The 27,885-nt window shown below is 42.6% G+C and overlaps 1 protein-coding gene across 12 annotated transcripts in view; it reads right to left on the minus strand.

Moving 5' to 3' along the window:
• Nucleotides 1-27,885, minus strand: part of UNC13B (unc-13 homolog B) — a 214,319-nt gene that overhangs the window by 150,922 nt on the left and 35,512 nt on the right. For 8 of the 12 annotated variants that reach the window (XM_056325056.1, XM_056325058.1, XM_056325057.1 and 5 more), the window contains exons 6-8: nucleotides 20,052-20,122; nucleotides 16,889-16,946; nucleotides 3,551-3,586 (exon numbers count right to left, since the gene is read on the minus strand). In XM_056325056.1, coding sequence (XP_056181031.1) covers nucleotides 3,551-3,586; nucleotides 16,889-16,946; nucleotides 20,052-20,122 — 165 coding nt within the window. The remainder of the gene's footprint in view (nucleotides 1-3,550; nucleotides 3,587-16,888; nucleotides 16,947-20,051; nucleotides 20,123-27,885) is intronic. The other 4 variants (XM_056325055.1, XM_056325063.1, XM_056325066.1 and 1 more) reach the window with 1 other exon arrangement.

The following is a 27,885-nucleotide window of genomic DNA, read 5'->3' on the forward strand; positions in this document are numbered from 1 at the left end:
TGAAGACAGACATTGCTCAGCCTGATTAAAAGCACCAAAACCTGGCCCATATGTGGCTTACAGCACACATTACCTTTGCAAGAAAGTATACTGTTAAACGCCTGCACATGGTGATGATCCCATTCATTAACATACTTGAAAATTAAATGTTAGTTGAGCAAGAGACTGACAAGAGCTTGCAGAGTCAGCTTTGGGGATGCATCATCCCTTCAAAAGGAGGGGTCAGGCATTACAGCCCATGTTTCAGCAAAATATCCCTCACAACACACACGGTATGACAAATTCAAGCACAATCTTCTCCAAAAAGATGACACACCAAGTCTTCAATAAGGAAAGCTGTACCTTAGCCTCAGTCTCTTAAGATCAGTTATTTAATACAAGATACATAACAATAAACATAAAGAGTTGGTAATTGTTTTATGCTAGTTAATTTCACATATACCAAAGAGCTCTCAAGGAATAAAAACTGTTTCTTTGTCACTGGACCCACTATGTAGAGAGAGGGGGCTAAGGCTGAAGGGGCAGGGCAGAAGCATGCTGTTCATGTTTAATAATTGAATATTCATGCATATAGGCAGCATAAGAAGAAACCCATTGGACAGTCACGTCACAGTAGGATTTTACAAAGAGTGGGTAAAATCAAGAGAGGTAGCTTCTCTGAAACAAACTGCTTCCTGGAAGCTCCGTTATTCCTCCCCACTCCTACGGTCAGAAGTTATTACACCACTGCTGCAGGGCAAAACACATACAGCTTTTAATATAATGATCTGAAAAACACTTTCCGCAGTCCTGTCACGCCAGCTCTACTCATCACATTTAACCTCTGGCAACTTTCTTTACATCAACCTTCAGGCCGGGAAGGAAAGCTAACAGCAGAATTATTACAGGTGGCTGGGCGAATGCACCTTTCAGAAGTGCTTTTGTTGTTTTAATGTCCCAATGCACAGCAGGAGCTCCTCTCAAAAGGTTGCATTCACTTGAAATGGCCTTGTTTTTCTAGCAGTGATGTGTCATCAGTCACTAGGAGCTGGGTCCAGTCCCTAAGCTTAGTTATGCTCTACAAACTTGAGCAAAAACTTCAATAAAAGCAGTAAGTGCAGCATACTCAGGCACTCAGGAAGAAGGAGGTTCACATAAGGTTCTGCATCCCAAAATCCCCACTACTTCTCCAAAATAAACCACTGAGCTTTTCACAGCTTTTGTCTATTTTTATAACAGTAGGAGAGAAGAAAGTGTACTAACTGAAAGAATGACTTCCAGTCCGAGTCCAGAAGAGATCTCTGCCAGCTCCCCACCAAGGCCTTTGCAGTTCACCTTCCCCACCCTTCATCCATTTTAATTGCTTTTCACAATAGCCGCCAACAGCTTCTTTCCTTCAGCCTCAGACTCCAATACTCCACTGTCTACCGAACCATCAATCACTTCTGACGATCACATACATCTTCTGAAATCTTACAATCAAAATGCATGCTGGTTTAAAGCGGAGTATTGACGTAACAAGGACAGGGCAGGGGGGAATTGTGAAAGGTTTTAAGAAATTATTTCAGTGCAACTTTGCAGGTCATTAGTCCATCCTAACACCCTCTCCCCTTAAAAGTACATTAAAAAATTGTGTAATTTTAGAACAACAAATTAGCAATATTCAGTCTTCTGTTTATGAGCTTTCATAACCTCATTTTTCCCTCTTGTAAATACTTGCTGCTACACTCAACAGACAAGACCTGGACTGACAGTCTGAAATGCAAAGACTGCCTTGAACATCTACCCTACTTCTTTAAGTCTTTCCCTTTCCTAAAATGAAACCAGGCCAGCAGCACAAGATGACCCTTTTTTAAAGCTCTCTCTCCCCAACTAGCAAGGCTCTGGGCTACAGCACTCTTTTTGCAGCTCTCACCAGGAAAAAGTCTTCTAGCTATGGACATGCTGTTTCTGCTGCTTCCTCCTCAGCTGCTGTTGTAAGTTTACAGTTAGAAGTATGTTTTTCATTACATACTAAACAGAGTTCACTTGGAAACATCATTAACACTGGCCCAGGCCTGCCTGTAAGGGTGCTAACATGATTTCAAAGAGGACAGAGCACAGTACAGATAAAGCAGAGAGAGGGAGGGAGGGACGGATCTCCATGTACAGAAGTACCTTTTAAAACAAAACCACCGTGGGCCAACACTCCAGGTAAAGAGGAGAAATACCCTCTGCACAAGCCTCCTAAATCTCTGACTGCCCAATGCCTAAGCACCTCCCCAAACACACAAATTGGGGAATAATTAAAAAAAAAAAAAAAAAAAAAAGCTATTTAGGACACCAACCTTTGTTTTAGTAGTATGCAAAGTTTAGTTAATTCTCAGTTATCCTATCACACCTCTGAGAATAACCCCAAACACCCAACACTGACAGCATCAGGGAATTGGTCAACACTGTTAATGTCCAAAGAACTCATGGCTTGATCAAAGACAGGAGAACAAGGATGACAAAACATGTTGTGAAAGGAGAAACTGTCCAGAACAGGTCCATGTGTGAAATGCACTGTAACATAAGCTGGACATTAGACTTAAGTTACTTGGCTGCAGTAAGACTGTTCTCTCCAAATTCCATTATGTCAAAAATGGAAAAGCATCAGGCAGAATCTCCTCCCTGCTGGCAGTGGTCACAGTGATCTTTCTTTGTGTGCTCCTGTCAGCAACACCCTCACTCTTGGTTTTGACACAGGGAACAGACACCTTCCTTTCAAGACTGATGGATCAATCTTTGCAGGTGATATGAGCAGCAGAAGCCACGCACTGCACCCTGAGCAGAAGCCTCTTGGAACCTGTATGATTTCCAGAAAGTGAAGCTGCTTCATGCATGTTTTCTGGAAAAATTTACAAAATCCTTGTGACCTCTGCAAAAGTTATCATACCAGTCTTCAGGTGCAGGTGTTAGGTCTACAGATCACAGGCAGCTGTGGTACCTGAGTTTTATCTTTCCCAGTCTGGTAAGCACTGGTTAAAGCAAAGCCCAGCCACTTTTGCCATGACACTGTCTCACTAAGCTTGAATACGCTACAATACCTACAACTTTTCTGTCACTCTAGCGTGTACCAGCTATTTCTACTTTCAGATCTACTCTTTATTTGTAGTATTTGGAACTTCTGTGATGAATTCCAGCATATCTTTACCTGTTAGTCAAACAATGACTGCAGACTCCTTTGTGTTTTTCAGTTACTCCAAACACTGATTTGGGCTTAGGTGGGTATGAAGACCAACACAAGACACATACAAGCAGAAAACCAGAATCACCTTTACAGGAAAAGAATAATAGTCCAATTCTGCCACCTTATCCTCAAATTACAGTAGAAGGCACAAGCAACACATTTAAAACATGGTCGAAACAAAGCTAAACAGTGAAAAAATGAACATACATACATCCACGCAAATACGAGATTTAGTGAAAGTAAAAGAAAATACAATGGAACAGATTTTCTATATGCATGAATATTTCCACTTCCCTCATACTGGAGCATGCTGTATTACTATAGGATCAGAAAACTTGCAAGAAATCAACTGTTACGTACTCAGCTGCTCTCCCCATCCGAAATAACTCCAGTTGCCTGCATGTAACACAAATGGCAGCAAAGAATAGGAATGGAAAAAGAAAGCTTAGAAAAACAAACGACAAGCATACTTTTCATGTATTTAAAATGCCTTATAGATTGCAAACTTGAAAATGTAAGAGGATTTTTTTCTTTATAAATACAACATTAAATTTATTTGGGGACTTACTCTTCACTGTCCAGTTTGTTTATAAGACACCCTGAAGATTAAGAACACCATAAACTCCAGGAATTATTAAGCAATCATGCATTTATTAACAAAAGTAGACCAAGTATTATCAACACACTACTTAGAGCAGTTAACACCGTTATTTCCTACTACACACATTATCAGGATTACAAGGATTATGGACAGAATGTCCCAGAAATCAGAGTTCAGTTAGGAGTAGTATCTGATTCTAAGCTAAAATGTGCACATCAATGGCAAGAGTTGCCTCCTGTTCCCACTTCTGCCCCATTTCCAGAAGAAAGCTGACCCAGTGGTGAAAGCACAGCAGTAGTAACAGCGTGAAAAACTGTGCATGTTAATGCATGTAAACCAACACTAAGTGACAAGTTTCTTAGCTAGACACACACTGGTAAAAAACTTCAGAGCTCTCACTCCATCCTAGGTTGTGAATAGTCACAAATTAATACTACAACAGTAAGAAAATCTCTTCATGTTAAAAGATGACAGCAAATTCATGCTAAAACTAAACTGCAAGCTGGTAAGACAGTCAAGTTCTTACTCATCAATATCCACATTGTCACTCCAAGGTCATACTCAGTATGACAGACGCAACAAAGTACTACATATAACCCCCAAAGCACCTTGGAAGCATGCACACAACTTGCAACTCCAATAAAAGCTTCAGAACCAGCATTTTTAGAAGATGGAGTGTAAAAAACGCTTTATTGAAGCTTACAGGACTATTGATGCATAAGTGCAGCAGGCAATAAATAAATCCTTCATGTGCAGGCAGACAACAAGCAAGAACTTTCCGTCCTGGCTACCAGCCTCATCCAGGCACACATTTCCAGGAGTAAGACAGCTTAGAGGGTTCAACAAATCCCTCCCTCTGCCCCCAGGAACAAAAATCACAAGGTTAAAATGGCCTAGTTCTTGTTTTTAGCTAAAATTGCAAAAAACAGTTCTGAAAAAAAAATATTTGTCCTAAAAAATCACTACCAGACTAGTACTTAAATAAACCATAACTGGATCTGGCGAGGAACTTGTCTTCCCAAGGGTTTAGTCCCTATGCACACACACTACAGAGGAGCTCTGTTGCCACTTCAGTTCTACAGGTGAAGAAAACATGGGCAGGAAAAACAAAAATAAGCAGAGAAGTGGACTCCCCCAAGGAAAAAAACCCCAAGCAAATCAGGATTTAATTCTCTGTCCCTATCTGGGAAATAATGGTGCATCAGGGCTACAAGCAGGTTGCTCCTTTCTCCTCAGACACAGAAGGTTTACAAAGCAATGCAGTTCCTCAGGTACACCTCAGTACTTCAGGGTCCCTGGGCTCCAGGCTCTCGCACACGTGTGGTGTTTCGCATAGGCACAGCCACAGCTCAGGCTGAAGTGGCACTTCTATTACCTAGTAGAGCTTCAAAGGTAGGTCATTCCCCTCCAGCTCCTACTGGGGTAGTTAGAGGGGAAAAAAGTAACACGTACGTTTGTTTTGGTCATTAAATGAAGCAGCTCTAACCAAGCATGTGCAAGGATTCAGTATTTTTGACTGAGCTGATTTAGAAAGAGCTACAAATTAAACTGGTATACAACTGAATGCATGCAGTTTCCATGGAGTATAAAAGGGTTATTTCTCTCCTGTCTATAGAATAACAAATATAAACTTTTTTTTTTTTTTGCTTACAGAACTTAACAAGCAAGGAAAAGTGAAGTTCAAAGAGTCAAGCACCAGCAGACAAGAGTCAGAGACATGGCAAATGCTGCTTCTCTGGTCCACAGCAGCAAGTGTGACAAGCCAAAACTTTGACAGCGCATCCAACCAACATGCTGGCAAGATGAAGGTGTACCCAGACACATCTGAAGCCTGCTAGGATCCACCAGACAGTGTTTACATGACCCTGACCACAGGGCTATGTTCTCAGGCTTGCTTTTTACACAAAAATCCGTGGATTGCCTAATGATCATCTTCGACAGAGGTTTGAGTGTTTTTCAGGGGAAAAGGAGAGGAGAAAGAGGAATATGCAACCAAGGTGGTAAAGAAAAAAAGAAGAAGTAAAACACATTCACCAAAGACAGATGAGAAGGGCAGACAACCAGAAGGAAGGGTATGAAAACCACAGGCAGGGAGAGCAGGAGCATCAGACAGGGACATGGGGAGAGGGTTGAAGATAAAGAGTGAGAAGTTGACAGCTCTGCACTGAGTTTCAATTTGCTGTAATAAATAGTTCACATTAAAGAGAAGACACTTTGCTGTTCATGTGGAAGTCAATCAATTGCTTATGTGTATCTCATTCCTGAAAATCTCAAGCCACTAACACACGGGATAGCAACTTCAATGCCTCCTTTTATCAAAAGATTCCCAGCTCAGGTAAACGTAAGAGGCAAAGCAAGCCAACATTCAGACAGTTGCAGCCTGGATTACCATTAAAGATCCAGGAAAACTCTGCTGTGGCACAACGTTACAACACTCAGACCACCTGCCACTTAAACCCATGTCATTGTTCACAAATGAATGCACACGTAACAACCCAAAGCAACTGGGGAAGAAAAATCTGAAGATACTATCAATTTCCAGAACCAGTACACAGATCAGAAGAACTACAGAGGAAATGGAGCCTACCTGTCCTGTCCTGCACCTTTTCCCCAAGATAAAAATCCCAGTCCAACAGCCTCTGCACAAACCTCATCACAAACGACTGCACTGAGAGAATGAGTGGCTCTTTAAGGGCAAACAGAAAGCCTGACTCCTGAAACCAGCTCAGACTGTTTTTAGCCTGTTTCCTTGATAGCAAATGGTCCGATGGTTGGCACACCACTACTCAGTTTAAAATTGCAACAAGGAGAAAACCACCAAGTGCTAAAAACAAGCCTCGCAAATACTAAGTCGGTCCTTGGAGGAGAAACTTTACTACCTCCCATAGACCAGGGTCCTCAAAATGACAGTGATATCCCTGAGCTAGCCACTTCCCTATGTTATAGCTACCAAGCTCCTTATGAACATCACAAAACCCCCACAAACTTTCAAAAGCAGATTAGAGCCTATTATTTCCGTACCTAAGACAAACAGCAGTCAATGCCAAGCAGGGCAGGGTGGAGAGAAGAGCAGCTGCCTTCAGACACCAGCTCCTTGCCCTGAAAGGTTTCTCACATTGAGAAGCTGGATCCTGGCTAACCAGGGCATGCTACAGCTAGAGACTGACTGGGAAGGCAACGCTGCACAAGCAAACAGAAAGAGATGTAATCACAGAGAGTAAGGGATTTTCAGCCAGAATCTTAAAACTCCACTCTTGTTTGTTTTCACTAACACCCACTTCACTTCAGCATCTAACATTTTGGATAAAAGATGAATTTATTAAAGATTCAACACATATGCTGCTTCATTTAAGATTCAGGAGCTAACAGTATGTATCTCAGTCCTTCCGCACAATCACAGAAGACCTGGGCTGACAGTCTTGATATTTTGAAGGTTAATGAAAACAGAATTTCATTTTAGCCTTTTCAAGTATTTTTGCTGCTTCATAAAAATAATACGCACAACCTCAATTTGTTAAGAAAAATCCCTTCCAGATCACCTTTGGGAACAAATTTAAGCCTGTACAAACTTGAACTGAAAAGAACCAAGAAGTCCAGACTGACAGAAAAGGGAAAGTTGTAATTCTAAAAACAAACAACAACATATATTAACACTGGAATAGATGATACAGACAAGTCAGACTAGTTACTCCGTGTGCTTTTAAATACCAACAGCGTGTGTCTTGGTTATCACATCATTTTATATTCATAAGTTTCAGTACTCAAAAAATGAGGTTTCATATAAGCCTCCAATGAAGGACTAAGTGATGCCAGCAGCCTGGTGCCTTGGAAGCTACAACATTCTTGTTGTTAACACGTTATAAACACATCTAAGTTCCCACAGTTAGCTGAACATAACATATGCTTGTTCTGTGCCTCAATTATGCAATTATTCAAGGAGGAACTCCTCCTCCCCACTTCACACTGTTGAGCCTGGATCAGCAGGGACACTGCAGAAAAGCAGAATATTCTAAGTTTTTCATGCAGTCTAATTTGATTGCCCGCATGCCATTTTGTTTCTTTTCTGCTTACAAGTCTCTCAGAGTGGCTGGGACCTACTAACCCCATCAGAACATTAATGTTTACTGCTGTCCACTGCTTATAGTCATGATGAAAATTTATTTAATTCTCCTGTTATATCCCACACTGAGCAAAGACAGAATATAAACAAGTTTATAAAAGTAAACTGAGCTCAGGAAATTACACTATATTTGGTGCTGATAAAATAATGTTTATAGAATACAGAGCTGGGAAGGTCCTGGTCAGTTCTTCCTTTTAGATTTAATAAACCTCCTTTTCCCTTGGCCAAGACCTTCAACACAGTGTGCACAGATCTCAGTTTCCATAAAAATGTACATTATTCCAGTACTCAATGTACTTCCAAAAATTAAAAACGTGGTATTTTAGTGGAGTAAGCCTCTAAAATACAAAACGAACATTGAATAGCTTTTTAGAATGAAGTTGAGTTTTCAGTAAGCAAGATGGCCAAGAGGGTTTCATAACAAGCACCGCCATTTCCAGTTCAGTTTTGGAACACCACAGATGAGGGCTAAGACTTCTGCACAAAAGGAGATGAGAAAGCACAGGAGGGAAATGAGCTAAAATGAGCTGGCAGACACAAGGACAAGGCACAGCAAAGTACTCTCCTTGCTCACTACTCTCTCTTTTCCACCACGTTTTACTCTAGTTTAGCATTCAGCTTATGCGGAAATTTTGAAGTAGTTTAGTTCACTAAATAAAATGGCCCTTCTGGCCACATTTACTACAGCTAAACAAAACAAAATCAGGTTGAGAGCTGAGAATTTAAGCAGGGCTTGGATGACCATCAAATCATTGAGAGTATCCATTAAGCTATTACAAGCTTGTGCAACTCATTAATAGCCATAGTAAAACGTATTGGGCAGACTGCCACTTAATTTTATCTATACTGGAAAAACTGTAACATTTCTATGGCTGGACTAATACCCAACACAGTTGTCTCATTTACAAATTTCTGGGCTACCATGTCACACAGACTATTTGGCTAAGAGATCTAAACATAATCAACAGAAGTTTTACATACTCCTCATGAGCTACAATTTTGACTATAGTGGATTACCTAAAATTACATATATCCATAATAGCAAAGAGGATTATAATGTTCTACAGCAGCTGAGATAAAAGATTTGTCACCTTTTTTTCTTCTGATTTTCAATCTTGGACTTTCAGTACAAGTCTCATTGCTCAAGGACACGTATTTATGGCTTGTCTACAAAGTTGAGCAATAATTTTTCTGTCCGTTTAAAATCTTTGACCTAATTTTTAAAAAGGTTATGTTGTGTTGCAGTAAGAAAATTCAAATTAATTTTCTGTTATTGCTATGACATTAAAGGATGACTAATGAAGTTTCAGAGTCTTTAAAAAAAAAACAACAACAGAAAAGAAAAAGATTCATTCATGAAAAGCACTAAACAAATTATGAAACCTAGAGTGATTAAGCGAGCATTTACTTTTTTTGTTCACTGCTTATAGAGAGACATATCACCATTAGCAGTGTTCAGCATTTCAGAAAGAGCTTTAGGTCTGGTGCTTATTTAAAAGCCAAAGCTTTATTTCCTTGTCAACACCTTTCAGAATACAGCATGTACTCTAGGAAAACAACAACTAAGAAAGGACACTTAGAGGATCAGTAGCAAAACCACAGATCTGCTGCTCTCCTCTGCAGTTCAGCAATAAGTCAAACTTTGTTACTGTACAAACTCCTAATATAGCCAGTATTTTTAACTTCCATTTGCTGAGTACTTTCCCTTAGACATATCCAGCCCTGAAGTAGCAGCTTTATCCTAAAAATGCAGGCAGAGATTTTAGAATAAGACTTTGAATCTGCATTCCTTTGAGTAGACCTGTCACCTCTTCAGCAAGCCCAGGCAGCGAGTACCACAAGCCTACAAAACCTCAAGTCTCCCAGATGGGATTTACCTTAAACGAAGAAGAACAGATGCTGCCAGTCCCTGAGAAGCAGAGAGGCCAACCAAGGAGCCTTCCCAGCCTGCCAGCAAGCTACCAAAAAAGAGTTCATACAATGGTTTCACTTGTACAGACAATAGTTTACCCTCTGCCTAGCTTAATTAAAAAAAAAAAAAAAAAAGAGAGAGAGAGAGAAAAAAAGGTCATTCATGTGTCCTGTTCTGAATTACACTTACAATGAACATTTTTTGTGTTAAGACTTCTTGTTTGCACTGTGGCCAGCAGTGTTACTCTCAGTGGAGCACAGCTTTTCAATGACTGCAGCAGGACCTTTGGTGTCACCTACCCTTGAGCAGGGTAAAATTACCGCTGACCTCTTCCTTAAGCTTCTCAAGCTGGCCTGGCCTGGAGATGCTGAAGGTAGCTGCTGACCTCTGTTGTTTCTAACTGTGGAAGCAGGCTGGGACTGAGAATCAACAAATGGCAAGAATCTAGGCATACAGCATATATCTCTACATCAGGGAGGGCAGTACCACCTCCCAGCAACTGCAGCCGACCGCAGTCTGCCACCACGCTACTACAGGTCATACAACTCTGTGGACAATTCAGATGGTCAAGCTGTGGCCTGCTCAAAAGTATTTTGATGCTGCCTAGCCTTCACAGCGTGGTGTAGCCAATCTTTCTTTTTATATATGGTTACCAAAGAGAACAAAAAAACCCTCATAACAGGATGTCATTTCAGTACATTTGCTGTTGGGTCAGCTCACCCAGTTTAACACTGTTGGATGGCAGCCAACATCTTTGACTAGAATAAACCACAGGATTCAACAAGCGCAAGGGATGGCATGCTCACATCAGTGCACATGTAACCTTGGATGGCTATGGCTTCATTTCAGGAAAACAGGCTGCAATGCACATCCTGCCAACCAAGCTCTTTCCAGCTTCATTACAGCTGCCTTGGACCCACAGCCTGCCCAGATCTGTGCACTCGGTGACACTGCTTCTGCTAGAACCGCACCATCTGCACTGTGGAAAGCCCAGCAGCAGGGTTGATAGCCCCAACCCAATGGCACATTAATGGCAGCATAAAGATGCTAGCATCCACAGTGCAACACCATGAACACAAACTGGCATGGATGTTTTCAGGGCTTGCTGGGGACGTGGGGGCACAGAAGGCATTCACGTGGCTTTTTAGCAGACAAAGCTCCTCATCAGTGCCATAGAAAGCACAGCAATCTCAGCATCAGAGCCAGTTTATGCAGAGGAACATACAGGACTTCTGATGCACCACTGGAATCTGAGCTCCTAAAAAGAGAACTAATAGGCATCAGGAATGAAACCTCTAAAGTCAGCCTTTGGTACTTTTGAAATAGTAGTGAATGTGTAGATATTAACAGAATCTTGCCTAACACATTTTGCAGAAATCCGTTTCTTCAAACATTAGCAGGAAAGAAGGGTCAAAAAAAATGGATCTGGCATCAAATGACACTCATTCCAGTAATGCATAAAACACGTTTTGCCAGCCTTAAGTAGTTAAAAGGCGGCTTGTGTCTCTACAAAAAAAGCTGTAGCATTTTCTTCCCTCCCAAGCCATGTGCAGGTTTCCTGGGAGGGGTGCAAGGGACCCCCCATAGTTATGCACAGCCTGGAGGTGGCTGCCTGCCCGACACCCACCTTGGGAGGCACCTGAGGAGTATCTATTGCTTGCAGCTTTGGTTGGGCTGGCTCATTCCCCAGCTGGATGCAATGGTGTGAGCACTGCCACTTTGGACCTGGCCGTGCCACCCCCCCCACCCCACCCCCCCAAGTCCTTCAATTTAAAGCCTGCTCCACCAAGCTGGCCAGCCTGCTGCCAAACATTCTCTTGCCTCAGTCAGTGATAAGAGGACAGACATAACCGGTTGATCCAGTGGCACTCAGGTTATCTTTTCTGGGAATTGTACTGAACAAACCTGTTCTCTTTCAGATTTGTAAACTTCCTGGCAAAAGGTATAGGACAGTATTTACAGGAGCTGATATTAATAAGACTGCCAAATATTTTCTGCAAAGACCAGAGAATCACAGAATTGTTTAGGTTGGAAAAGACCTCAGAGATCATCAGGTCCAACCAGTAACCCAGGACTGCCAGGTCCATCATTTAAAACTATGTCCCTAAGCACTGCATCTACATATTTTTTAAACATCTCCAGGGTTGGTGATTCCACCACCTCCCAGGCAGCCTGTCCCAGTGCTCCACCACCCTGTCAGTGACAACGTTTTTCCCGACACCCAACCTAAACCTCCCCGGCACAGACCGAGGCCATCTCCTCTTGCCCTGTCACTTGTCACCTGGGAGAAGAGACCGACCCCCCTGCCTACACCCTCCTGTCAGGCAGCTGCAGGGAGCCACAAGGTGCCCCCGAGCCTCCTCCTCTCCAGGCTGACCCCCCCCAGTTCCCCCAGCCGCTCCCCACCAGCCTTGTGCACCAGCCCCGGCACCAGCCCCCTGCCCGTCTCTGGACACGCTGCAGCCCCTCTGCGTCCCCCTGGCAGTGAGGGGCCCAACCTGAACACAGGAGTCGAGGGGCGGCCTCGCCAGTGCCCAGTGCAGGGGCACAGCACTGCCCTGGCCGTGCTGGCCACGTTCCCGGCACCAGCCAGGATGCTGCTGGCCTCCTTGGCCACCTGGGCACACGGGGGGCTCATGCCCAGCCGGCTGCCGACCAGCCCCCCCAGGCCCTTTCCCCCCAGGCAGTTCCCAGCCCCCTGCCCCCAGCCCGCAGCGCTGCGGGGGCTGGTGTGACCCACGGGCAGGACCCGGCACTGAGCCTGGTTGACCCTCACACAGCTGGCCTGGGCCCATCGCTCCAGCCTGCCCAGACGCCCCTGCAGAGCCTCCTGCCCTCCCTCAGATCAACGCTCCCCCCAGCTGGGGGTCACCTGTGAACTTGGTGAGGGTGTGCTAGATCCCCTCGTCCAGATCACTGATAAAGATACGGAACAGGACTGGCCCCAGCACCGAGCCCTGGGGAACACCACCTGTGACCGGCCACCAGCTGGATGTAACTCCATTCCCCACCACTCTCTGGGCTCAGCCACCCAGCCAGCTGGTTACCCAGCAAAGATGCACCCGTCCAAGCCATGAGCGGCCAGTGTCTCCAGGAGAATGCTGTGGGAGACTGTGTCAAAGGCTTTACAACACCCACAGCCTTTCCTGCATCTACCAGGTGGGTCATCTTGTCATAGGAGACCAGGTTCGTCAAGCAGAACCTGCCTTTCATAAACCCCTGCTGGCTGGGCCTGATGCCCAGGTTTTCCTGCACTTGCCATGTGATGGCACTCAGGATGATCTGCTCCACAACCTTCCCTGGCACCAAGGTCAGGCTGACAGGTCTGTGGTTCCCCAGATCCCCCTTCTGTCTGTTCTTTAGATGGGCATCACATTTGGTAACATCCAGTCAACCAGGACCTCACTGGTAAGCCAGGACCGGCGATAAGTGATGGGAAGTGGCTTGGTGATGCTTCTGCCCGCTCCCTCAGTGCGCTGGGGTGGATCCCATCTGGCCCCATGGACTTGTGCAGGATGCCTTTCTCATCCACCTTTGCGTGATGTCTGCTCCAAGTCAGAGGCTGCATTTAAAATACTGACAGAGTGACTCACTTATGGATTATAATGGACTTTAATGTTGCCAGAAATTATCTTGACCATACAAGAAAAATAAATCTGTACCTATCACAATAAGTAACTTGGAGCTTATTGACTCAATGAATGCCAATGTAATCAAATAACATTTTTTCAATCTGCTTCATTTAAAGTGAATTTCCAGACAATAAAAGATTGCTTTCTTTTTAATTTACGTGCAATTTCAGGTTATGGGTAAAAGCCAATATGAGGATGCTGCATTTATCCAACAATGAGGTACCAGCAAACTAAGAATTATGATTACATTTAACAGAAATGAAAACAAAACTGGATCCATTGGCACTAAAGTGCTTCACTAATTGCTTGGGATCACTAAAAGCTAAATCACTTGGAAGCATGTGATCTTTCTGGGGCAGGAGAAATGTACAGGGAGGCACAGAATTTGGGAGATAAAAATGAAATGGTATGATGAAGGAAAAGGCAGGAAATGCAAAAAATCAGTCAGGCTTAGAAGAGACTGCACATGCAAGAACAGACCCACCAGCTTCATTTAAGAGCAGGCAGGAACCCTGGATCCCAAATTACCTCAGAAATCATGGGTTAAACTCTTCTAAGAACAAAGCAGCACGTAAGACTGTGCAAGTGGGCCTGAAAACTCCATAATCTCTGGAAAAATCAGAGCACCTAGTCTGGGCTAAGACTTCCCAGAGCATCATGCCAAGGCAGCACAGTGCACACATGGCCAGAGATGAAAACCCACCCTTCACAGATCTGACATTGGCTTTCAGACATGACCTGGCTCCCTTTCACATTCTGCTTCATTCTTCTCCCCCTTGCTACTGAGAGGAGACAACAGAACAAGTTGCATCCACGCAGGAGATGGGGAAATAACCATGAGAAAAGGCAGACTGAGAAAGGGAACAGATGTGTGAAAATACAGAAGCAGAACAGGGCAGAAGGGCAATCTCACTTTAGCATGTAAGGGTATGTATTTCCCTATTTAATGAACCCGACCCTCCCTGCTGGAGTAGGATTTTCTCCAGCTAGGACAAAGAAGCTGCCATTGGCATGTGCAGTTACGCCATTATTTCTTGAAAAGCAAGCTGTGTGAAGTATTCTGCTGCACTTTTTCTCCATAGTGCATCAGGTTTTAAGATAAATTTGTATTTTTTAGAATTTGTGAAAATGTTCTCATGGGGTGAAACCTACTTACACTGAGGAGGTTTTTTGCTCCTTCTAGATACTTAAGTCTTTTGTCCAGCTGACTGTGTCCCGCTCCCAGCAGTGATCACATCTCATCTAGCACATTGTGATGGAAAACTGGATGAGTCTTATAATAAAAAAATCCTCAAGAACGTTTGTATCTAAAAACATATCAATTATTTACCCACACAATAAGTAAGAACACTCCATATTTAATGTGTTTTAGATCAGGGAAGGACACCCACCCTGCTCCTATGTAAAAGAGGGTTGAGTTCCTGTGTCATATGCAAAGGTCAGGTCAGCTTTCAATAGAGACACAATCAATGCATCTTCTGTGTTGAATTCTTGGGTTCGAAAGGACTATGATATATTCAGGCAAGCTTACAGTTCTTATGCACAGACTGATGCAAGCAGAGCTCATTTTTCAAAAGTACTTCTACATTAAATGTCTATTTTATATTTGTCCACGTAAATAATTTGATAGTCATAGATGTTGGAAACTTGCAAGGCAGTAGATAAGCAAAAGTACATGCAGTACCACAAACTTTATAGAATTACTAGAAAATTCTTAAATACATTCACCATAGATTGCTATGAAATGTTTAACATCAATTCTAATGAGTGTTTAAGTCCCATGAATGATTAAATTAATTCTTATGTGATATTGATTGTTCAAACCAGGAGCCTTCAATTAATTACTGTAAAAGGTCACTTCCTAGCAAGATGCAGGCTGTTAACAGGCAACACAAAAGGGGCAGCTGCAGTTCTGCTGTTTACTATGTCTGTTTGTCAGAGCTGAGCTGGTTCTCCAAGGAAGAAACAGGCTACAAGAGCCTGAGGTTGTAAAAGCACCATGCTGTGGGAACAGGTGCAGCTACTTCCCCTACACAGAAGCATTCCTCCTAATATACCCACACATCCCAATACTTAGAAGAGTCAATCAAACCAGCTTCGCTCAAACAAAAGCAAAGGACAGGGCACATAGCCAGGAAAGTCATTTCAGCAAACAACACGTTCATTTCTTAGACATTTCATATCGACTTTTTTTTTGACCTTTTAACATTAGAGGTTCTGCATAGTATGCACATGATTTAGTCAGATATTTTCTCCAACAATGTTTCTTATTTGTAGGCTTTACAAATCAATTGTACCCTTATAAGTATTAAAAAAAAAAAAAAGTGCTTTATTCTTTACATACACTCTTCTTAAAAAGAAAGGGAGGAGATATTTGGTGTTACCTAGGGTACCACTGCCAGAATACTTCCACATAGCTGTGTACACGTTCCAGCTACACAACACGTTCAGATTTCCTAAGCACTTGGTTAATGTCCATGTTTTGTTGAAGATAGTTTTAAGATAACATAGTAGCAGTATATAGATAAATTAATTCTACTAAAAAATTAAACAGTAATTAACATTTCCTAATGTTAACAGTTTTGTAAAGATCCTATAATCAGCCTAATGGATAAACAGCCTGCAAAGTGAAATATACATGCCTTATAGAATTTGTAGTAGAGGATAAAAGATTTGTTCAAATTGAGAGACTTGTATTTTATTTATGTTTTTGCCAAAAGTAGATAAGACATTTATAAGAGGCGTCACTGAGCTTTAATCTATTGTACATTAAAAGCAGTGTTTCAAAAATCTAAATTTGCAAACCATCAGATACAGTAGGTCCTAGGTTATTTTTCCATCCATGTTTTTAGAAGCATAAAAAGATGCAAGATGAGATAAGCATAAATTAGTAAAAATATTTTTCAACCATCAACACAGCACTGAAGAGTATTATCAAAGAAATTAGGCATCAAAGTACACAAGTCTCTGATGCATTTTGAAAGGCTACTACTGGCAGTACCTGTCTCCATCTATTCTCCTGCTCTTGAAATTTCATTAAAAAGTCATAAAAATATTATTCAACACATGATATTTAAAGAGAACATTGCCTAACTTAGTTATATGAGAAAATGTAACATTTTCTAACTTGCGTCAATATTACAAGGGTCTGTCAATCTAGGTGACTTTGAACACATTTTGTGTTCTTATTGCACATGAGAACACAAACAGGCTAAGGCTCAACGCCCGATTCCACTTTCTAGCATCAGAAGCTTTAGACCCAACACTTTGAGGGTCAGGTTTTCATAACCGACAAAATACTGGCTTCACAGAGATTTACGCACTTCTAACAAGAAAACATTTTTCAGAAGTATCATCGTTTCATAACTAACTAGGGAAAATAAAAGTACGTTAAAAGAGGAAAAAAAATATCAAGAAAAAGAGTCTAACTTACAACACTGGGAGGCAGCACTGGGCAATGGTTTCTTCCGGACTTCCTCCTGAAAGGAATACTAGAGGGGGGGAAAAAGAAGGAACACAGACTGGTAAGAAAGTAATTGGTAACTTCGTGGAACAGCTTCCAGAGTACAGCATGCCACACCTAAGACAAAGCATCCCTGGTAGTATCAAAGCATTAAATATTCTCCTTAATATTCACATCCAGGCACACTCCCAGAAGTCTCCTCTTTCTTCGTGCCAAGACCAGGTGTTAAAATGTGCACATCTGGTTAAGGTAAAGTCTGCTTTACTACAAACACAGGCTCTGTTCTCATTTGTGAGACCTCAAATTAGACACCTAAAAGACTGGATTCTCTACACCACAACGTCACTGTGATGGGGAGCTCAGAACTGAGAACACGCCCAGTTCACGTTCAGACACTCAAGCATGGCTTCAATGGTTCAAAACTCACGTGGGCTCACAGCAACACTGCAGTAGGAGACTGAAGTAGTTAAATAATTAGTGTGCCCAGCAGGGCAGTAACACAACGTTTGCCCAGCAAACAGAAACTGTCCTGTGGTCCACTGTACATCTAAAGTGAAGAATTTTTCAACTCATTTAATACTAAATTAGAGAACACAGATATTTCAATTAGCCAGCTTTGACTTCTTACAAAGCTGTTTGTTACAGCATCAAAGCATTCCCTAAGGGAATGCTAGTGGGTTTACTTTGTTATTCTCCTCGTATTACATAGAGATATGAGAAAATTAGGACAATTCAGTGAAATACTGAGAACAGTCTTTGCTAGGGAAAAAAAGGTCTGACGACAAAGGAAGTGGCAAGCTTAGCAACCTGGTGCTGCAATCTGTGCAAAACAGGGCCAGCAGACAGCCTCTCCTTGGATTTGGTAAGGATTAATCACCAGTTCATTACATGGAAGGTGACAAGCTGCAGACTTCCACTGTGGCTACCTTCCAATCTGTGTTATTTAAAAACGCACAAGTGATCCTGAAAGGTGGTTAGCCTTATCATCAAACTGCCAACTCACCGAGTTAATCAGGATCGTGAAAACAAGAACGGCTGGATCTCACAGCACTGACTGGTTGACAAAGTAGTGAAAGGAAGTCTGTTGATGAGCAATTTCAGCAGCACAGGACAGCAATGGATTCTGAATTATTATACTCAGAGATCCAAAAATTGCGGTAGTTTTTTTCTTTTCAAGGCATCAGCCCAACAGCTATCAGCAGCCCCAAAAACAAAACTGAATATTAAATGTTTGTAGGAATAGAGACTACAAAGTAGTTTTATGACAACATATAAACTCCAAACGAACCTGTTTCTCAAATACTGCTGTGCAACTTCAGTCTGTTCATCCACTGTCTCAAACAGAGATAGCTGAACTTAATGCACAGAAAAGAAGATAAAAGGCATATAGTTGTCCTGTACTAAATTGCAGACTAGGAAGCCATGCAAGAAGGTGAGGTCTGTAAAGCTGAGTGGCATACAATGGAGGAATGAAGATCAGTCATTCAAGGAGGAATGAGGATCAGTCATTCAATTTCCCCAAATAAACCTGCCTCCAGCAGGTTTCACAACATAGGGTTTGTTTGCTGGAAGCAAATAAGGTACTTCTTCGGGCAATGCACAATTAAGGTGCTGAATTCCTTTGCTACAGCATAACTGACCTGGGTGCTTTTCAAAAGGCTGCGGACATCCACAAGTGTTAAATGCAAAGATACTGCCTCTGGCTCTGCAAGTTCCTGAGCTACAAGTCTCTGCAAATCAGGGGAATATGCAAGGAAGACACCATCCCCACTCTGGGTTGCTGTCAGACGTGGGACAAGATGAACCCTAGGTCTGGCACCACAGTGGTGTTCTATTTTTTTTTCCATTTTCTCACTGATGACAGTGAACATCCATAATAAGTCTGAGACCGTTGGGTTACAATTACAGAGACAGGATTTTGTTGCTGGTATTTGATAAAAGCATGCACATGGATGGCACTCCAGGGGAAGAGGAGTCTCACTGTGCTCTGGGTACCCTTCAGCAAGTACCAGTGCAGCGAGGCACTAGGGGGCTCTTGTGCTCCACCGAAGTCCCTGGCACAGGTTGCTGCTACAGCTCACAGAAGCGGGGTCAGTAACAGGACAAATCATAGATCAAGCTTTGCATCAACTCCAAGGAGGTTCTCAAACTTCTAGGAAGGCAGGAGAGGTTGCCCTCAAGCGCTTATGTTTTTATCCACCCAAAATATTGGTCTGTTCTGAGTTAAAAAGAAAACCCACCTTCTTACTCTTCATCTGCACAGCAAACTGAATGAGTCACATAAGGAATGTAAAAGAACAGATGAAGGATCCCAGAACAAAAACCTCCTAAAGTCACTGGCTGAACTTTTTTCAAGTTATCTTGCTAGGGAAAGAGACACATCAAGAGTTTAAGCAAGCACCATGTTCCTACTCAATGATGTTGGCATCAACACATTAGTGTTTCAGGGATTTTTTTGAATGCTAAACTTCTGATACAGGCATTAAGATGTCAAATCTTATTTTGCAAACGGTATGAAATGTAAATAGAAGTTTTAATCATGTAACAGACTCTCAAAAAAAAAATTTGTAACTTTTAGTTTATAGCTGTTGAACCAAGAACACACTCAAAAAAACCAGGAAACCAAAGCCATAGCTAGCAGATTCATATAAACTGAGCCATATAAATAAAAACAAGATTATACAAACTATGGCATTAACATCTGGATTAGGACATAATCTAAGAGCTCTCAGCTCCCAGAAAGATGCAGTATCTTGCCTTGATTTCTTCCCAGAGACAGCCAACTAAAAAAATGTCCTTTCTGACTTGGTTTCTCAAATACAGAACCTAACCACAGCTTGTCAAAAGCAGTTTCACTCTCTTCTGAGGTAAAGCATGGTGTTACCTTTCCTTTGAGTGTACGCACATCAACAAAACAGTTCCCATTATTCAAGCACTTCCAGCACCTGGGAAGAAGTTCGTCTCCTTAACACCAAGAGTACACTTTGGGAAAACAGTTCTGTAAACAGTTCATGGAAGACTTGTAAATGACGAACATTTAGTAGTTACCTTAATCACAGGAATGCCATATAAAGAACCGAAACAAGTTATAAGGCACTCAGGGCTACATTCGTCTTTCAGTTTAGATATTTACCTCATCATCTCCCAGTGAATTTATTTGTTCTAATTTTCTGGTCCAGTATCTGGCCTCTTCTTCGGGGATATCTATACCAAAAGAATAAGTCACATAGTCTTTACTAACCAGACAAACTTGCATTTTATCACCAGTAGCATTAAAACAGGGAGGGTATTCCAAGACCACACCACAAAGAAAACACGTGTTTTGAGGTAGTAGGACTGTCTTATTTTAGCACTTAGATTGAAAATAAATACTCTAAATAGCAACACAGTTCAAGGGTTTACATTGCTTTCTTGTTTAAAGCTGATTAACCAAATGCACACTGCACAAAGGTAGGAAAGAGTAAGACAGAATAGTTTGGATTTAATTGAAGTATTAGTTTTATGAAGAGCCATTTCACAATGATATTAATACACTTGCTATATGCTTCGTAACACATAGCAAGATCAAGAGCCTCTTCTGGAGGCTTTTATAACCTCAGAAGAACGAGGGCTCCTTTTGAATAGCACATCTTTCTTACATACCTGGTGTAACACACATTAAGTACCAAAAAAGAAATGGTCTCTTGTTTTCCTTTGCAGGCAATAAGCCAAATCTTTTGAGGTAATGAACAGTGCTACAGGCAGTCATATTCACATGAAAGCACATCCCTATTTTTACACAACACTGCAACTTCATTGTGAAATGAATCACAGCAACCCTTTTTACCTTCTAGAAGATATACCAAGTTGATGACTGACAGCAAGTAGCAAGCATTACCACCTTTATTTTGGTAACTATTTTCTATTTCACACTTTCAAGTCATATAGTGTCCTAATGGTTTGAAGGGAACACAGACTTCTGCCACTCAATTTCATCTCTCAGAGTGCACCCTTGGAAGTGCAGATGAACTGCTGTGGAAAGGTGAACACAAGGCAAGTTAGGTACCAGCTGTGCTTAAGGAATAGAGCAAGGTGCGCACAGCACCAAGGGAAATAGCCCACTGAAAAAAAAGCATCGATCAGGCTTTCAATCCAGGAGAATTAGGTAAATTATTTAGGGACAGGGGAGTGTAAAATCATTGGAAAGAGGGGGGAAAAAGTATTGGTTTGGATTTGTCTAGCCACTTGACATCTCCCTGACTGCAATGACTTCTGAAATTTGGCTATTCATCGTCCAAAGCTGCACCAACGCAGAAACTTCAGAGCTGATGCAGGAAGGAAGTGGAGGGACTGCTCCAGGTAGACACCAACAATAACCCTGCAAGCTGACAAATGAGGATGAGTACAATACCAGTTCAGCTAGTTTTCCGATCTCTTATAATTCTTTACACTCTCAGGTCCCTCATTAGGAGCCAAGTTTACATCTAACACGTTTTCCTGCAATGAACTGTACCCCATGAGCACAGCCATAATGATATGCTACACTATCTGTTGGCAAGAGTGAGAGAAGTAGGCTGTGATGATCTCCTGATAAAAAGGTGGTTCTAAAAGTTACAGCCACCACTACTCCTGAGAGAAACAAGAACAAGATTTATTGGCAGGTGAGTATTCCATTGGGACCTACGATGCTTTCAAAGAGGACCAAGTATTGCTTTGTTCTTATACTTAAAGGGTAATCTGTCCTACATGTGTCCTCTCTCAGCCACACACACCATCATCTTACAAAGGCAGTGACCCCAAAACATCTGGAGATAATAGTGGCCAGGTACTAGAACACGAACTGCTTTCAACAAGAACAGGGAACGTGCCAGATTTAGTGGAATTTGGAGTTTCAGAAGTAGGCATTTCTTTGGACTATGAATTAACGTCCACACCTTTGTAACAGAAACACCATTGTATTTTTATGCAACTAATCTCACCCAAACAAGGGAAATATAACAGGCCCCACTTGAGAAAGCTTTAGGGAACTGGAAACTTAGAACCTGACTCTAGAAAACCTGCATTAAGTAGAAAAAAAGACAACCTATTTGTCCTTGCTTGAAGGCAGAGCAAATTAATTTATTTTAATAATACACACAGCTAGTTGCTCTTTCTGATGCACAGCACATTGCTTTGTTGTTACATGGTATTAGAAAACAAGGCAAGAGAAACATGAGAGAGCCTTCCACAATTACAGTAGTTGCAGAAAAACATACATGCTTTTGATCATCAGGGCTGCAGATCACAGCCGCACAGATTTATTAGATGAGCTGTGGACAAATTAGGGATGGTATTCAAAGGAAATCTGGACAGAACTGATCTGAAAAGATGACATCAATTAATCGAAGAGCTATCAGCATACAACCTGATGAGATTTAGGAGGACAAACTCCAACAAGGATCTGAAGCAATGCAGACATCAAAGCAAAGCCTATGGAATTTTGCCTTTGAAAGCCATCATCACTTCTCTGAAAGATGAAGAAAAACTCACAAACAGAGGACTAATGGTCAGAGTCAAAACAGCTCAACCATGGAGCCTGAAATCAAGACCAAAGAGATCTAGGAGGGATGAAGCAACAGATTACCACCAACATTGAAGCCTCAGGGTAGGCTTCAATGCTTTCCCATAGACCACGGTTTAGTGGCACGCCCAGGCACCAAGAAGCACCATATGTCTATTGGATTTGTTGCTCCCATCTCATACCCAAGGCACCCATTTCATAAATGGAGCTATCCGATTTCTAGTGCAGGATTGCTGCTATTCTATTGAAACAGCTTCTTACGCAAATCAGAGATAAAAATCTGCTATTGCCTAGATACTGGCTGCTTTAAGGACATCACCTTGATCTTAAGAGAAGCTCTTGTCATCAATACTAATGGCAGCACAGTTACTGCAAAGCAAATCTTAAATATGAAGCAACTGGCCTATGAACTTGAGTTGTTACCTGGTCAGAAGAAGGAATGACCAATGAGACAGATTTCTTGATTTTTTGAGGAAGCAGTTCATAACTAATTTTTAGTTTCATGATCCATTTGTGTCTTGCCCTGGTCAGCTGTTTTGTTGAAGCTGGTTCTTTGAAACACAGAGAACAGAAAATCCCTAGTGCTGAGATTACAAACTGACTGCTTTCAAGGCCATGTCCACTGGCCAGCTCCTACATCACTGCTGACCTTTGATTACAAGTACCATTTACTCTGCTACATTAACTTTTGCTTGAAGATAAAAAGCTGAACTAGTCCAAACAGATGCCATCTGATGCCAGCTCAGGATGCTGCTGACATCATGCTTTGTAAACAAGAGGAGTAAGGCCATATGTCAGTGAAACAAAACTGCTGAAGAACTAGAACTGAGAGGAGATGGGCAGGTAACTTCACCAGCTTTTAGGGCTTCTTAATTTGATACCAACACAGAAATGTGGCAAGCCTTACTGTCCTTGCTCCTACTGCCATCCTCAGCTGGAAGCTGAACCCCCTGTCTTCTCTGGGCCGCTGGTGTCAGGGAGCAGTGAGGTCTGGTTGCTCCCGAAGGAAGGGGAAGCAAGGGAGATCCCATGGCTGCCAGGACAAGGGACTTACTAGCCAGGGGCCCATCCCACAGCACCTGAGGAAGGTGAGCCGGGCAGGCCCAGAGATCATAGCCAGGAGCCCAGGTTGCCAGACAGGTTGGAGGTCAAGCCAGGAAGTCAGTCCACATCTGGGCCTGGATCTACGAGGTCCACCAGCAGGCACAGACACAGCTGCAGCTGAGGAGGGAGATCAGTAAGCTCCACAGCACCACTCAGGATCAAAGGCTAGGAGCTAAGCTGAGGCGGGTCTCCTGGGTCCACGAGCAGGGGGGTATGAGTGCAGGTCCCAGGTGAGGCTAATCAGAGCCATTAAAACTTACCAGTGCACCCAGGGCCATGCCACCTGGATACACTGCACCACCACAGAAATGGGGACACAACAGTACAGAGACTTACCAGGCTGTGGAAGGAATTAGTGGAGAATTTGCTAGATCTATACAGGTGACTTCACTCATAGTTAGACCCCCCCTCAGGTGCCTAAACATAACAGTATTCCTGTTTACAGATCTCTATCTTGGCAGTAACTAGGAATTTCAGCCCTAAAGCTTTTCTTCCCCTCGGGCTTGGTGGTCCTTGCTCTAGTCCTTGCACATCACCTTCTGCCACCTCAGTTTTTCCCAGACAGCAAGTCCTGGGCTGGGGCATCCCTCAGGTCAGCATGAGTGAGAACAAGTGCTGGAAGCAGAAGCGATACCCTTTTTCTCCCCGCTTTCCTACAAGCCTTCACCTGGCCTCTGTCTCTTCTCAGCCCCAATTTCCTCCCTTTCAGCAGTATGGGAATCTTCACAAGTCCTCACTGAAATAACTTTGCAGAGCCGAGCGTTTCTCTTTCTGTGCAGTTCCCAAGACACAAAAACAACAAAGCATTTACTCCACCTGATGGCCGGATGCATATCAGCATGCTTCTAGCCTGGGAGCGGTGAGAACACTAAAAGCATTTTCACTCCAATTATCCACTAGAAACAGCCTGGCATAGATCCAAACTGCTATAGATTAGTCGCCAAAAGCATTTTTGAGTACTCCATCCTGTGAGGGACTTGCACATAGCCACTGCACTTCTGAAAAAGGGGGACAGATTAAAAGTGCTTCCAAACAGCAGTTTTACACTTGAAAAGCAGCATTTTGGAAAGTCTGTGCCAGCACACATTCACTACAGCAAGACAGTAACAGCGAGACTGTCTTCTCCCTACCAGCAAATTTTCTAAACCAAACAAGAAGAAAAGCTGTCTCCCTTCCTTGATATGCCTATCTTGTTCCTGAGAAGAAACATATGATCAGTGGAGAAACCTGCTCCAGCCTGTCTTTGCTAACAACCACTTCCTCCCATCAAGAAGGCAGCTTATTGCCATTTTAAAAGACTACCAAGCATAAAAATGCTTTGCACCCTAGGGGTTAATATCAGCTCTCACTAACACTTCACATTTCAAATGCTCACGCTTTGCTGCACTTTTATAGAAGAGGATATTCAGTCATTCTTCTTCTGCAAGATTGAACATTTAAGAACATAGGGCTGGCAGAGAACATAAGATGACAGTCTGGTCCCCAGCCCTGCAGTCCATTGCACACAGATGCTCACTGCAGAAGGGCCCACAAATCTGCTCTCTCTCCTATACATGGCAAGCTAGTGTCACACTAATGAAACTACTGAAAAAAATGCAAGGTCTGCATCTGAAACATGCAATGGGACACATGGAAGACATACCAAGGTCACCACAGATGTTCTTTGTCCCATTGGAAATCTGGGCATTAACAAAATTTAACTCCTGGATGACACCAAGTAAAGTTTACGGCTCTTACTAGCCCTGTTAGGAAATGATTGCTTCCCAACTCTAAGCCTGGTAAACATTTAAAAACAACTTCATATGAAAAAAAAAAAATATTCTCTAAGTTGCCCTATCATGTGCTACCACTAGAGCATCAGCACGTTCTGCATTTCAGCTGTAGCTGTCGCCAGTCTCCAGAGTACCAGGGGAAGACACAACAGGGAGAAAGAATCCTGAACATACCAGGTGGAAGCAGATGCAGAAAACTAATCCTGGATACATACAGTGCAAACAACAAACCAGTTTCTAACTTCTTTGCATATACAATCACATTTTACACCAAAGACTTCAGCTCTTCTGGTTTTCAAATTCATTTACTCTCTCTTACAATCCCTTAAAAACTTCTCAAGCTACACCTAAATACAATGAAACACTTAAAATACCTGGGGTACTGCATCTGCATGCATCATCTAACCTAAATGAAACAGAGCAGCCAGAAGGGATAGAAAAAGCTCGGAAGCACAGCCAAACAGAAGAACACACAATTTTTTTTAAAGCTTCTATCCCGGACAGCTGTATTTTACCAGACCTGGAAAGCGGCACAAGCTGTATATGCACATGCAGATCACTGCGGTTCTCGTATATCTACAGTAGCCAGGAGATCTTCACCTGGGAAACCAAACATGATACACAATGTTCCCAAGCGTCACTCCAAACATGCTGTTATTAAAAAATTGCCTCTACAGCAACAGAGCTGCTGACTTAAGAACTTACATGGCAGATCAATGATTCATTTAGTTCTCTGGGTACATTTAAAGCAGCAGTTCCCAGCTCATATGACAACAAAGTCTTAACATGTGGCGCACTAAGAGTCCATAATGCTGCCCTCCAATTAAAGGGAAACTGAACTGCAAATGCATCGAGATACAGAGGTAGTGCTGCGAGCTGAGCTACCTCTAAGTCTCGCAGTACTGCAATGGCTGGGAGACAGAGCCTCATCCATCTTTCAGGGCCCTTCTCTATCCTAGAGGTGATGGCAGGAGATGTTCAGTCACTGTGTGAAAGGAACCACTGCTGGAGAAGGAAAGTGACAGAGGTAGATGCTATCTTCTAGAGGAACGTCCCACACTCTTAGTGGCTGCTGCTTTGCAACCTGCTTCTGACCCTGCCATGGCAGGACAGACTGAAAACGGAGAAGACGCAAGAAATGAAGAGCAGCAGAAGCCTTGAAAGAGCTAACTGATGCACCCATTCTGGACAGGCAGACAGATTTTCCCACTCTAAAATAACAACCCTTCAATACTGACTAACAGGAACTTCGCACTGCTGTATTTGGTACAGTAAGCAAAGGAGTAAGTAATAGATGCGCTTTAAATGATTGACTGTGTTAAAAACAGAAGAGCTGCAAAAAGCTGGTTACTTACTTCATGTTTTCAGTTTTCTACAGAAGTCCTATTCTCAAAATTCTATGTACTATAAAACCCAGTATGTTTTAAAAAGCCCAAAACAAACAGAGTCCTGTGTTTTGAGTATAGCTGTAGGGAGAAAACACACTATTACCACTATTAGCTGAAATACTCTTATTTTTTAAATTCAGATGCTCTAACACATAATGGTTTACAGGGAGTACATTTTCTTATACTTGAAAAAAATTTAAAAAAAAAAAAAAATCACAAGAAGTAATGCAGTCCAAAACATCAATTGCACAAGAAAGCAAATTCTCTTTTGGATACTCCCTCAATACACAGGGAGAGACAGGAATTTCACCTTTTTCAAAGCAGAGACAGTTTACAAGCAACTGTGTCAGAATGAACTTGGATGAGGAGGTAGCAGCTGCAAGCCTTGACTTCAGCTAGTATGCTGTGCCCCCTCCCTCCCAGAAGCCTGAACACTTGCCCCAAAGCACCGATGTTCCACCTCACAAGGAAATCAAGTGAGCTGTACTTCCCGTTAAATAACAAGCAATTCCAGTAATGAACTTCCCATTGACGGGGTCACAGCAGCAGTGCATCACCAGGACACTTTCTCAAGGAAGAGGGATGGCTCCAGACCAACTTGAGACAGCTTAGTTGTCAAGGCAGGTGTCAGACACACTTTCCCCTTTACACACTGGACTGTGGTTAAAGAGCGGCGCTTATTACATCCATGAAACGCTGCACTCACCCCGAATTGCACCATCCAGGAGACCGTGCACTCAAAATAGTACACTCAAAGCGTAAGATACAATTTGTATTGATTGTAGTGCTGCAGGGCCAAAGCCTGCATCCTCCTTTGCACCCTGAAGCGGGGTATGAGACTAACAGATGACCTAACTTTTTTCCACAACAGATGGCAAATCCTGACAGTTGCTGGCCAAATGCCAGTGGGTGCACTAATGTTCCACCTGTGCTTAGAGCATGATACAAATTGCTCACGCTGCTAGGGGCTTGGGAGCAAAAAGCAAGCAACAGGCAGAGGGGGAGAGATGAGCTTCACAATGACAGACAACTTCGAAACACTTCATTGCCCAATGCAGAAAAAAACCCCACCACAATCTCCAAAAACATCATCTCTCTTCTTGGTCCCAAGAGTCAGCTAAGAGCTTGGAAGAGCAGCTACGTAAGCCTTGGATGCATTCTGGC

The sequence above is a fragment of the Falco biarmicus genome, chromosome Z (genome assembly GCF_023638135.1).
Source record: "Falco biarmicus isolate bFalBia1 chromosome Z, bFalBia1.pri, whole genome shotgun sequence".
In the NCBI taxonomy this organism is placed as follows: Eukaryota; Metazoa; Chordata; class Aves; order Falconiformes; family Falconidae; genus Falco; species Falco biarmicus.